At 42.3% G+C, this 13,077-nt stretch overlaps 2 protein-coding genes across 4 annotated transcripts in view; one reads left to right on the top strand and one right to left on the bottom strand.

Annotated features, from left to right (window-relative positions):
- Nucleotides 1–5,606, top strand: part of KLHL18 (kelch like family member 18) — a 26,493-nt gene extending 20,887 nt beyond the window's left edge. Inside the window, exons 9-10 of the mRNA XM_085877949.1 lie at nt 21–132; nt 3,134–5,606. Of these exons, the coding sequence (XP_085734075.1) occupies nt 21–132; nt 3,134–3,520 (499 nt within the window). The 3' untranslated portion in view covers nt 3,521–5,606. The remainder of the gene's footprint in view (nt 1–20; nt 133–3,133) is intronic.
- The window catches only part of LOC147028024 (protein lifeguard 2-like), a 24,271-nt gene continuing 16,797 nt past the window's right edge, over nt 5,604–13,077 (bottom strand). For all 3 annotated transcript variants that reach the window (XM_085877952.1, XM_085877950.1, XM_085877951.1), the window contains exons 5-12: nt 10,308–10,361; nt 9,093–9,143; nt 8,934–8,973; nt 8,796–8,833; nt 8,355–8,442; nt 8,115–8,210; nt 7,338–7,391; nt 5,604–7,136 (exon numbers count right to left, since the gene is read on the bottom strand). In XM_085877952.1, coding sequence (XP_085734078.1) covers nt 6,990–7,136; nt 7,338–7,391; nt 8,115–8,210; nt 8,355–8,442; nt 8,796–8,833; nt 8,934–8,973; nt 9,093–9,143; nt 10,308–10,361 — 568 coding nt within the window. In that variant the 3' untranslated portion in view covers nt 5,604–6,989. The remainder of the gene's footprint in view (nt 7,137–7,337; nt 7,392–8,114; nt 8,211–8,354; nt 8,443–8,795; nt 8,834–8,933; nt 8,974–9,092; nt 9,144–10,307; nt 10,362–13,077) is intronic.

Genomic DNA, 13,077 nt, shown 5'->3' with positions numbered 1-13,077 from the left:
TTTTATGGCTGCCCCTTCAGGTGGGAAATGGCAACACCCATGTCTGCAAACCGGAGTGCTGCTGGTGTGACCGTTTTTGAGGGCAGGATCTATGTGACCGGTGGACATGATGGGTTGCAAATCTTCAACACGGTGAGCTTGGTGTGAGTTGGAAGAGGTGTCGAGGGATCCATATCGACAGTTTGCTTTTCCAATCTTATTTGTATGCTCATCTAGAATAATTTCAATAGACAAAACATGCAGAAAATAAACAAGCACGATCACCTTGTAGTTTGCTCTTCCGGGGGGGGGGGGGGGGGAGGGCAGGGCATTGGGCCCATCATGCCTGCACAACACCAACACCAGATTTAATCAATCCGTCAATACCCCTCCCCTTCATGTGCAGACTTTTAGCTGCAACACTGGTACTCATTTCACCGACCTTGGAAGGATGACAGGCTGAGTCAACCCCCTGGTGTTAATTCAGTGGACAACGGGGCTTGAACCCAGGACCCCAGGATCCCAAGCTACCACCCTAACCGCCAAGCCAACATTAGGTTACGTTTCTTTCAGGCCATATGTTCTCACTGCTAAAAAAAATACGCATCTGGTGGTGTAAAAATCATACACACCTGCTGTAGGCCACAAGATCTGGGTAATCATTCTGATAACTGATAATTTCCTTAGTTGTTTGGGAATGGGATTGGGGAGGGGTAATCGATCATTCATGGAGCCTAGGGTATAGTTGAAATAAACTTGAATATGTCGTTTGTAAAGAGGGGAGGAGCAATTTGGGTAAGTGTCTGACAGACAAGTACAACAAAATCGATGGTGTGCCATTGCAAATACCCACTTCCCACCTATAGCAATGTTGAAAGGTGGGAAAAGGTTCCACGAGGAGTGAGCTGAAATCAAAGTTTGAGATAAGATTTATTCCCCCCACCCCATTTAGACCCTTGTGGCCATAAGTCCCCACCACCTGGGGCATGAGTCAGGGGTCAAATTAAAAAAAAAAGAATCGTAACATATTCCATGCATCCCCCAATGTTGTTTGCATATAGAGTTTCATTTTTAAAATGTTCCCGTCATTGCATTTTTGGTATTTGATCTTTTTACCGTGCCCCAGGGGGTCCCATGGGGATGGGGCCAAAATACACCAAAAAACACAAAGCAAACATTACTGCCCTGCATAAAAAAGGTGCAAAAACAGATCCCTGCAACTACAGACCAATGAGCCTTCTCCCAATCAGCAGCAAGGTGATGGAATCCATCATCGCTTCAGACATTAAATCCTTCCTCTTCTCCAATGGCCTGATTTCCGATCATCAATTTGGTTTCAGTCCAGGTCACTCTACCCTGGATATGCTGCTTCTGCTCTCCCAACAATGGATGGAGATCCTCAATGCCAGACATGAAATCAGAGCCATATCACATGTTTTTGACACGGTCTGGCACCCTGCCCTGCTCACCAAACTCTCTTCCTATAGTATCCAAGGCCATCTCTACTCATGGCTTGCAGACTTCCTCTCCTGTCGCAGTCAACGTGTGGCCCCCTAGTGTCGCAGTCAAAGTATATAAGCTGCAAAAAAGAACTTAGTGGAGTTCTTTCATCCCCTCTTCTTGTCCCGGCTGGAGTTCCTCAAGGCAGCGTTCTGGGCCCTGCTCTTTTTCTGGTTTTCATCAATGATCTCTCCGACTCTGGAAAATCCTCTTTATCTCTTTGCTGATGACTCCACCCTCTGCCGTACCATGTCATCCCTCAGACCGGCTTGCAGCAGCTTCTTCGCTCTCTGCAGATCTGGATAAAATCACAAACTGGTCCAACACGTGGAATATGTCTTTCAATCCGGACAAATCTCACTCACTTTGTCTCTCCGAAAGGACCGTTTAGAACCCCCCCCCCATCTACTTTCTCAACAATCCTCTGGAAGAAGTCCTTTCTTTCAAGCTTCTGGGTCTCACTATCTGCCATGATCTTTCCTGGGAAAGCCACATTTCCAACCTGGCCTCCAAAGGCAGTCGCTGACTGGGAATCCTTCGTCGTGCAAAGTCCTTCCTCAGCCCACCTGAGCTCCTGACCACATACAAAGCTTTTGTCGGCCGCCTGATAGAGTACTGCTCTCCCCTCTGGGTTGGTGCTCCTGCCTCCCACCTTTCTCGGCTTCACGCTGTGGAAACCAAGGCATTTCGGATTATTGGCGTCTCCCACTATGAGGCTGAGTCTTTGGGCCTCTTACTCTCACTGCAGGCAGGTCGGTGATCTTTCTCTCTTGTACAGTGTCTCCTCTTCAGTCTCGCCCACCCCCCCCCCCCCGCTCTGCAATATGTTCCCACCATCTTTCCGCAGGGCGCTCAAGGTCCACCAACAACCCCCTTCTGGTAAAACTACCAAAATCACGAATCGCTGCTCACCTTCACTCTTTCATTCCTCTTTTTTCCCACCTTTGGAATAAACTCCCTCACTCTGTTCAATCCCATTCTTCCCTCCAGTCCTTCAAAACAGCTGTTCACCACCACCTCTTATCTTCACCCATCCAAATCCTCAATCTTTTCAACCCCCGTTAATCCACCCCAAACCCACCTCCTTCAAATTCCCTGCTTTCCTTCCTGAAAGTCCCTGTAATGTCCATCTTGTATACCCTGTGTTCCCCACCCCATCCCTCTCCCTTCCACAGATCTCCTAATGTCTCTGTTCCCCACTGTTTTGTCCTTCCCACTCCCACCCCTCTTGTCTCATGCTCCCCTTGCTGTGCGTTGTTAGCTCTCATACGTGCCTCGACAAGGTATACAAAAATAAATAAATAAATACTCCTCTTCACCTTCATCATGTGCTGATCATAACTTCAAAGTTTAGTGAATTTCTGCTCAACTGTTTGGAGGAGATAGCATGATCAATGGGTGGACAGATATATAGAACATTTTACACCATCCTCTCGGTTTTTTTTTTTCAAAAACTGTGGGATAATAATGTAATTAATATTGAGGAAATGGTAAAAAGAAAGTGAATAAGTTTGTGTGTGTCTGATGCATAATGCTGCCATGTTTTCCTTTATAGCACCATCCATATTCATTCCAAAAATTTTACAATTTTCATTTTCCTTTGTTATAAACCCATGGCTTTCCTGTTCTGAAAAGTCCTGGCCTTATCTCTCAGGTGGAATATTACAACCCACATACCGAGAGCTGGCACAGCGTTGCCATAATGCAGCAAAGGAGGTGCCGGCACAGCGCAGCAGCCCTCAGGGGGAGACTTTATGTAGTTGGCGGTTACACGGGTTCAGCTTTTCTGTCCACTGCAGAAGCCTACGACACATGTTCCGACAAATGGACACGACTGGCGTGCATGGCTGTGCGACGCAGCCGTGTCGCTCTCGTGGGCTGCTCTGGCTGGCTATTTGCTCTTGGGGGTTATGACGGGCTCGCCAATCTCAGCTCGGTTGAGTGTTACCAACCTGAAACGAACACATGGCGTCCAGCAGCAAAAATGGCATGGCATGAAGGGGGAGTGGGTGCAGGGTGCCTGCCTTTCCTAACCATGTGAACAAGATGGTAACCAAGTTGTGGAGGGCTTGACTCGTATGAATCAGTCGAGCTGTGTAAGTATATTGAGGAATTTATGAAGACCTGGCTGGCATTCAACACATGTGCTATTTTGTGATTCTTGGCATTTGTTGTGAAATAGGAACATTCCTCAGCAGCAAAGCAAGCTGTTATTTGTTCATTGTTATGGGCTGTTGCTCTGGTCCAGTTTATGGCATTGTGCAAAACAACTGGAATAATGGTGCGTGTATAAACCGGGAGGATTGTCAACTTGGTGCGAGTTGCCTTGAGCTTCGAAAGACGATTGGGCAACAGCTCAATTTTTAGACTGGAGAGTTTGATGATGCTACAAATAAAAACAAACCAAACTCTTGGGGAACACATGCTGGTTTTATCAATCCCCTGAATTTCTAATGACTAAGTAACATTCAATTTGGCTGCTTTGCGATTTGATTATTTCAATGGTGCTTCTTGTAACCAGTACTTCCTCAGACTGTTCAGTCAGTGGATGCCTGTAATATGTATAGGCCCTGCTCAATTGTCAATCATGCGATGCAAAAATACTAAACTGCCCAAACAAAAGGTTCATACAACAGAAGCTTGGCTGAAAAACCTACTGCCAACACAACCAGCATTGACCTACTATTCTCAGATTACAGTAAATATCCTTATGATTCAATAGCGCATCAAGTTGGACGTTCTGCTGCTGTTCCATACCAACCACCATGTTTATTGGAACCAAAGCTTGAAATGTATGTTACTTTGTTCAAATCGACTGTGCTAAGTATATAAGCTGAAAAATGAATATGTTGTAAAACTTAGTTTTGACCTTTAGTTCCTGAATCTCTACATTGCTGCCATTCTTGAAACCAGGATGTTCCAACAAAAACTTTCCATCTCATCACTTAAGGGCCACCTATACAACAAAATTTGACCCTTCCTTATAAATATGTACATCTCCTTAATTTATCTTTCAAATTCATTTATGTAATAGAATCAGTTCCTCTATTGGACTCAGGTATGCACACACATGCACCTAACCTGTCTGGCTTGGGTTTTGATCCCTACCCGTTTCACAGGCAGGGTGATTCATCAGTGTGCATGCTGTCCTCTCTGCCAGCATTAGTTGGGGGCAAGTGGGTCCCATTCTGTGCTTCGAAGAGTCTGAGCTATTGCCAGAACCCTGAACAAATTCCAATTTCCTGCCCTGTCAGGCATGTTCATGAAACACTTGGGTAAAAAAAAAAAAAAAAAAAAAAAACTTTGCACCCATCCCACAAGAACATGGATGTATGCAATTGTGGCCATTAAAGACGAATCGGTTCCTCCACCCGAGCCCAGCCCCTCGTTCAAATTGTGAAGAATAAACTTTGAATAACTAATCGAAATGCTTGATGAAAATGCTATGTTTACTCATTTAATTTGCCTACAATAAGCTACTTTGATGCATCAAGCATATGATTAATGGTACTTAACTATAGAAAAAAAATTAAGTCACCTGAAACTCACATTCTTACTGTTTGGTAAAAATATAATCTTTGCCAGCCAACTACAAATCAGACATTCCACTTTAGGACAGAAGCAAAGTTAAATCGATCAATGGTAAATTCATAAAATAATTTGAAATCAAAGTAGCAAACTAATACATGGGACATGTATCGTTCATCTCAAAAGTATACCCCCCCCTACCTCCATGGCAGTTCCTTTGCTGAACTAAACCATTCATTTTTACATGTCTGCTGGGGTTTTCCATGTCATTGGTACAACAGATATCTTAAATTCTGAAAAGGTTACAAGATCATAAACTAGTTGTACGAGGAAGTGACTGTACAATGAGTAATACCCTAATATACAAGTACCGACAACCCCCAAATGTAACCTACAGTTCCATACCCCAATAGGTGAATAACTTGCTGTGTTTAAGGGTGTGGTCACCATTACAGGTCTGTTTACACATGGTTTAACAAATGAAGGTTATGCACTGCAAATGTCATTACAGCTAAAATGAAGCACAAAGGCAATGTTCAACTTGTATTTTGAGTGTACATAATGTGCAAAGTGAACATGAAAATAAACGGACAAAGTTATTTAACCCGAATAAATTTATTACATCAACAGTCAATACAGGAGTTGAAGCACTTACAGCACACATTGGCACGAGTAGACAAAGCTGGAATTGGCACTCGCTTTACCCAGGTCACACACACACACACACCACACACATCCTAGAAAAGTGGACGATCAAACTGATTGGATGCTATGGAGATGCATGGATTTCAATTTAACACTTCACACAAACTGGTAATTACAACAAACAACCTAGCCTCAGCAGCAGGCCAAGGGAATACTTTCACTTTAGCCAGTCAAGCAGGAGAGAAAGCCACGGCACTTCACAAACAGCAATTTAATGCTCAACGTGTTACACAAGGCTGAGCTGAAGAAACATTTACCCTCAAACATGCTGCAGGGCTAAGTTAGAGTAGCAGAATTTTAGGTAAAAGAACTGCATTAAAGTACTAAGTTTCCCCTTTTTCTGCCTCGACCCGTTAACGGTAAGTTCATGCATTTCTTTCTGCATTCCAATCATGAGCATCAACCTTTTTAACAGATGCATCCCAACTTGATCTATTTCAGTGAAATCATGAACCACAGATCAGTTCTGAAATAAAATCCCTTCCAAGATGTTTCAGATAATGCAATGGAAAAAACAAACACCATTTAAAATCGTCAAAACGAAACATAACTAGGCTACAAGGAAAATGGGTTTAACCCTTTGTGGCCATAATTATGATTACATGGAGGCTTTTATTCGATCCGGACGAGTACATTCACCAAAACGCATACGGACTCCCTACTTGAGAGCTGTGCAAATGCACGTGCCTGTAGCATCACAAGTGATTTGTAGATGTGGATATTGCGAAACTTGACTGTCTTGTTGGTTGGCGGTAGGGGAGGAATGAAGGTTTAACAGCAATAGTACAAGCAGTTGATGAACTTCTTTAAGAAGGCACAGTATGAAGGCACAAAGTGTAGAGTTTGTTTCACTATAATGCCCACTCCTGAAGCCCCCATCAAATGAAAGTGGCTTAGGTAGAATACAAAAGATGAAGAGAATAGGATCTCCTGAAACTTGGACCACACTGCATGTTATTGATCTATTGCTGGGAAAGATGAGTTGGGAAAAACAAGTACAATTGTTCACACAAGACTGCTCCAGTTTTGGTTCCCAAATGTGAAGCAAATGGAACCAATTTTTTTTTTTTTTGAGGTTTTGCAAAGCTGATGAGGAGAAAGTGGGGCAGGGAGGGGAGTGGGATACTACAATAATATATGAAGATCTTGTTGGATCAATAAAGGGAGAGAAGCATCCAGTCACACAGTTAGGGAATAGGTAGGTACGAGTCAAAGGTTATATACACAAGTGTGATGGAGATGCACTACAATGTTTCCACACAAGGGTTATGAATCGATCATTCCCGTGTGCCCACAAGTTGTAGCAGGAAGGTGAAGATGTAGACAATGTCCATGTAGAGGCTCAGTGCACCGTGGATGTGCTCCTCTGGACTTATAGAGTGCTTCCTGTTTCCCAACAGAAGCTGAGTATCGAATGCAAGGAACTGTTCAAGGCAAAGGAAAATATGGTTGTGGGAATAATTGAGAACGATATTACTTCTCTCATCTTAATCCAGGTCTGTTCTCCCTCAAAGTTCACATCATCACAAACACCACCATTTATGAACCCCCGTGTTTACCAGATGTCATCAAAACGCATTTCATGTCTGTGCATTTGGCAAGGAGTGGGGTAGGCTCTCACTTACCAGAGTAAATACCACAGCTCCCAAGCCTGCATATACAGTCTGGATCCAAGGAATCTGCAAAATACCATTCAAACCAATGCCAAGATGAACCAACACAAACTTCACCAGCACATTATGGTGGCTGTTACAACAATAACTAAAAGCTTACAGAACACCTCAAACCCATGGTCTTGAGAAAAATAAAAGATTTAAAAATAATAAGAAAATTAATTTAAAATTACATTGGTGGGGTCTGCGAGCAACAAATTTGATTGGTTGAGATGATGTAAAATACTGTGCAAAATGAAAGGTTTTTGAAATGCCCAATAAGAAGACTTGTGTTCTGCAGTGTTCAAGTATACAATTTATTTGAAATAAAATAGATTTTAAAGGTTGTAGAAAAATGTTTTTGGAAATTTAGGCTTTTAAACATTACAATAGTCATTTGTGACTGTCCTTTATAACGACGTCCTTAAAACAGCAAATTCTCTGTTGGGCTGTCAGACAGGCAGAGTTAAAAGAAAAATCTCTGCGCATGCATTATCGGGACAAATTCAGAGCCAAATTACTGCTGAACTGCAGGTTCGTTTTGCGATTAGTGTTCAAAAATGCAACATTCAATTGGAATGAAGTTATTCTTCGACTATAAATGTGACGTTTGTGGACACAAAGTGGACAAATTGCTTAACCCCGCTTTGCTTCACGCGTGCAAGGTAACCAACGAATTATCATTCTGGTTGAGACCAGTAGGTATAAGAAGCTACTAAGTAAGGACAAAATGGAAAAGGCATCACTTACATAGCCAAATGGGACAGTAAAAGCTGCAACAAGGCCAGTGAGAAACAACGCAATCAAGAGAACAAACATGAGGCCGTGGCATGATGTGAAATCAACCTGCAGGTACAAAAAAAAATAAAAATATTATACATCTGTTAAACTATTTCAACCTACCCACACCAATTACACAAGTTATCTTTTGCAGGAAATCATTCCATCACAGAAAACACCATCAGTGGTAGCACAGCAGCAGATCCCAACCTTTGTTTGAAAGCAGAAGAGTGTGACGGCACAGCACACGAGCGCAGTAATACCCAGACATATCAGCACCGAGTACGTCTCATAGAAACTGAGCACAGCGAGAGGGAATGTCAAGCACAAGTGAAAGGATTAAATAAACAAAATCGCACAACTTCCATCTTCATGCTTTCATGCCACAAAGTTGGTGCTTTATGGACACAGTTTACAAAATAAAAAAGGCCCATTTTTCATTCGTGGGTTTGTCTTGCAATGACCAAAATATAAATCCAACTATATAATGCTTTTAAAATGGCAAGTTTGGTTTGGGAAGATTAGGATTTCAATAATAAATGCAAGTTGCAAATCACGAGGTAATTAATGAAATCCTTGTGCTACAGACATGGCGGATTGCAGAAGCAGTTGCATAGAATTCCACAAGGGCTGAAAGGCAGCCATCTTTACCTGGCAAGCATTCCCGTCAAGTAGGACATTGCCAACGTCTGGAAAAGAACACCGGAAGAGCAAATGTCAATGAAGGACAGAAAATTTCTAATCTATTCTCAATGTGACCATGAGAAGATAGAGTTCAAGGGAACTTACGAAGACTGAGAGCAGGATGAAGTTGAGGGGAAACTTACGCCTGCGAAACAAAACAGTCAACATGTGAGAACCCCCCCCCCAAAAAAAACAGCATTTGAGTTGCTCTTATTTTTATTCAGTGCAGTCATAACCTCATCAGGTGATCCTACATTCACTCACCTGGCCTTCGTGCAGCAAGCCAACGCCAAATACGTCCCCAGAAATACAGCACTGAAGAGCAAGGAACATTCGTTAACGTCAACCTCACCTACAGCATTTTATCTTATTCAAAGGAGACAGAGAAAAAAAAGAAAGAAAAATAGTGGTGTGTGGGTGCTGATGTGATTCCACCACAGATTTTATGGATCCACTATGTGGAGGTTCTGGGCAGCAGTGGTTGAAACCTCTGATTAAGAGCCCAGCTGATGATCCAGGTAGTCAGGAAATTGGTTGCTCACTCTCAAATTACTAAAGTTCTCTCATCAGCATACAACGATTTTAGCCAAAATATTGTTCATCAAATAATTGTCATGAAGAACAGTTAAAAATAAAAACTTGAGGTGTGTGTATTAAACAAAATAATCAGATGTCGGGATAAAACTCAGGAAATAGAAGGGATAAATCTCCAACCCATTAATGTGGATCAAGGCTGTGTTTCAATCTTTCAACCACTGACTGTTCATTAAATGGAACAATACAAGGCACCAGAGGTACCTACACCTTGTGCAAAAGGAATTTAGAAATTAGAAAAGGAGAGCCAGGTACTATGTATAATTCCAATTAATCACATCATTTAGCAGGCAACATTAAACTAATGGAACAATCAATACAATATTTAATACAAAATAACAGGCAATACCACACAATAATTACTATTGCAATGCCTCTGGGTAGACATTTTGAGGCTGGTTGATGCGTGCCAGAATTGTGAGATTGGCAATTATAGATGAGAAGATTTGTAATACTGCCTACCACCAGGGTGCTATACGATACACATTTACATGGAGATAATTGGGGTCTTCCCCCCACCCTGAAGGTTTGAAAGTGTTTTCTTCCATCTCCACTTGCCAAGAGGATTCCAACAGAATGCAATACGATGGGGTTACTACAGGTGGGGCAGATTCCATCGATGGACAGACAGAAAATGCAACTTTGTACAGATACACTATTTTGATAAATAGAAGATTGGTTCACTGAACTGTAATGCACTCGGAGGCAGTGAGTATCTATAAAAGGAGGTGGGGGAAGGATCAGGAATCGTGCTGGAAAACAAAGGCATTTTCAACAATCGTGTTGGAGCAGGAAAAAAAAAATTTTTTTAAAGGGTTGTGAATGGCAACATTCAGAGGGGAAAAATAAATAAAAGGGACTTCCAAATGCCATAGTAATACTTACTAAGATGCCCAGTAAGCAGCAGGATGTCTCTTTACCCAAATTTTAACAGGCATCCTGTTCGAGGGGTGAAACAAAGCAGGATTAATGCAGTGTGTGTGATATATAATGCCATTGGCACCCCACTGATGATGTGTGGTGAAGTCCGAAACATATCTGGGGCAGCATGAACTATCTGCCACTCGAGCACAGTTTTTCCTTACTAGATCCTATCAGGAAGTGAAGTGCATCTTTCTTTCGTTAGAAACCAACAACGTATTTCATCCTGACTGCAAGCTTGCAGTTCAAATTGTGAGTTTTACCAGTGGCTGAAAAAGGCGAAACCACTGACTAGTTTCAGCCTTTGTTGGGCCTCATCAGGGCAGCGTACCACATTCCCAACCACTGAATGCGACTCGTCTTTCCTTACCAGATGTAATGCCAGTGAACAACTGTATAGTGACTGACACACACACACACACACACACACACACACACACACACACACACACACACACACACACACACACACACACACACACACACACACACACACACACACACACACACACCAGAAGTATACATATTTGGTTCTACACTGTCTAGCCTAGTAGGCCAGCGGTATAGGTCAGAATTTTTGGTATTTAATCAACCGGCTTGACAAAGCTACAAGAGGTCTCATATGAAAGATGGGGATCTCAGCAACTCATTTTGCCCTGTTGTCCTCATTTTTTGGTGTGCGGCCCATGAAATATTCACACCTGAAGGATACCCCCATTAGAAAATTTTGACCATTTCCGAAAATCAGTGAATTAGCCATAACTACAAAGCAATGCGCCCTATTTTTTACATGATTGGTATTGAAATGTGCAGAATGAACAGGGGAATACTACTAGTTACTTAATGGAATACTTATAGATAAATATATGTACATTTGAGTGCTTTTAATCGAAAAAAAAGGAACGATGAGGACCGCCAACTTCGAAAATCATCAACTACAGAAACAAACATCTGCCAATTGTCATATTTTTTTCTTTATTTTATATGTGTTCAGTTTACTATATCAATATAATGAGAATATTTTGAAACAAATTTCTACAAGCAAATTATATGATATAGTGACTGAAGTTTGCACAAGTGATGTGATAACTATATGTTACACCAATACACATTGTTCTACGAGAAATGAACTAAAACATATTTTGAGCGAGTGTCCTCAATATGTTCAACCATCAGTGTCAGTGTCATTTTGGTCACCATGTGACAGTTCGTTGCCACACTGCCTGTCACTGGTGGCACACATGCACTCGTTAGTGCAAGGTAAACTGTCTTGTGAGCAGCTGCAGCTGTTAGTACATGGTTCACTACCACGGCATGAACACACAAGACCATCTAACATCTCCGCTGATGTGGGTCCGTCAAACAATGTGGGAGGCAGCACACCTTCTCCTCTGTACCATCCACGACCCTCTGGTGTGGGAATTTCTGGATTTGCCAGGTGGGCATTCATCCATACTCTGGTTTGGTGAACGGATCTCTTCACATGTTCGAGAAAAGCTGGTTCGGACGGAGGAAACTTATGCACTGGGACATCTTTGGTCGCTGCGAGTTTCTCCCGAAGATCATTCAAATTTGTGTGTGCATCCATACATTTCCCTTGAGAATCATACATGGCACTGACTAAATGTCTTGAAGCAGCCACTGCCTCCTGGAGATCGTCAGTGGTGAGGACTTCAATGTGTGGACCATTATTCTGAAGATGCAGTGTCTTCATAGCTTTCCATGCTCTTTTTACCATAGCCGAAGAATGCCGATACAGAGTCACATCCTGTCGGCATGAAACGCAGGAAACCGGGTACACGTTTCTGGAAGCAAGCTGTAACATATCTGATGGACCGGGATAAGCTTACATCCTGCTGATGTTCTTTTCTCTATCCATATTTCGGCAGTGTCCCGCAACTGTGGAAAGTAGTGGACTGCTAAGACAAGCACATCAGTGTCTGCTGATTTGATTGTAATGGACCCACGCACATTGTTACATCTGAACTCATCATCGGCATGCTTCACATGAAGAAATATCCGAGAATCTGCCTCTTCCTGCATTGATGCGAGTTGACTGTCATGATACATTCCTGCAGATGAAAGGCATGCTGTAAGCGAACCATCAGATAAGCCACCAGCCAAATAGATCCACTTTTCTTGGTGATCTGAAAGTTCTTTTGCTGCTGGTGCATGTTGCATGACGTGACTACAGATGAAGTGTGTCAAGGTGGATTTGTTTGATGATAGAGCCATGAATTTCGTCCATTGTGGTACTGGGCATCCAGCAATGACTTGATAGCTTCGGGATCCACCAGCAACAGCAAGGCGTCTCGTTCTTTCGTCTGTCTTCACAGAATTGACATCATCATATTGGTCGAAGACGTCGATGAGGGTGTGGTGTGTTTTGATGCAATGAAGCAACTGGTTGAGATAACACTGCGCCAAGTTAACGAAAGACCACTTTTAAGCATTATTGCATAATGGGTAGAGCATTTACGATGTGTCCATACAATTGGCATTGGTGTTATACAACCCTGGAAGAGAAGGAATTGAATAAAAAAAAAGATATTAGGTTAAACTAATTGCTTAGCTATAGCCTTTCAGTAGTGTCCATTTTTGCACAACCATGCAGGACAACCTTGGTGCATCGATGAGAGCGATGATGAGGATGATAATTATGTAATCATGTTTTATCATATCTTCTTTAATATTGTAAAGGATGACTACTGAACATAGCAATGTCAACATCGGT

The sequence above is a fragment of the Eptatretus burgeri genome, chromosome 4 (genome assembly GCF_056783735.1).
Source record: "Eptatretus burgeri isolate ZD-2024b chromosome 4, Ebu_testis_v1, whole genome shotgun sequence".
Lineage (NCBI taxonomy): Eukaryota > Metazoa > Chordata > Myxini > Myxiniformes > Myxinidae > Eptatretus > Eptatretus burgeri.
Note: the sequence above shows the minus strand (reverse complement) of the source record. Positions and strands in the feature narration are given on the sequence as shown.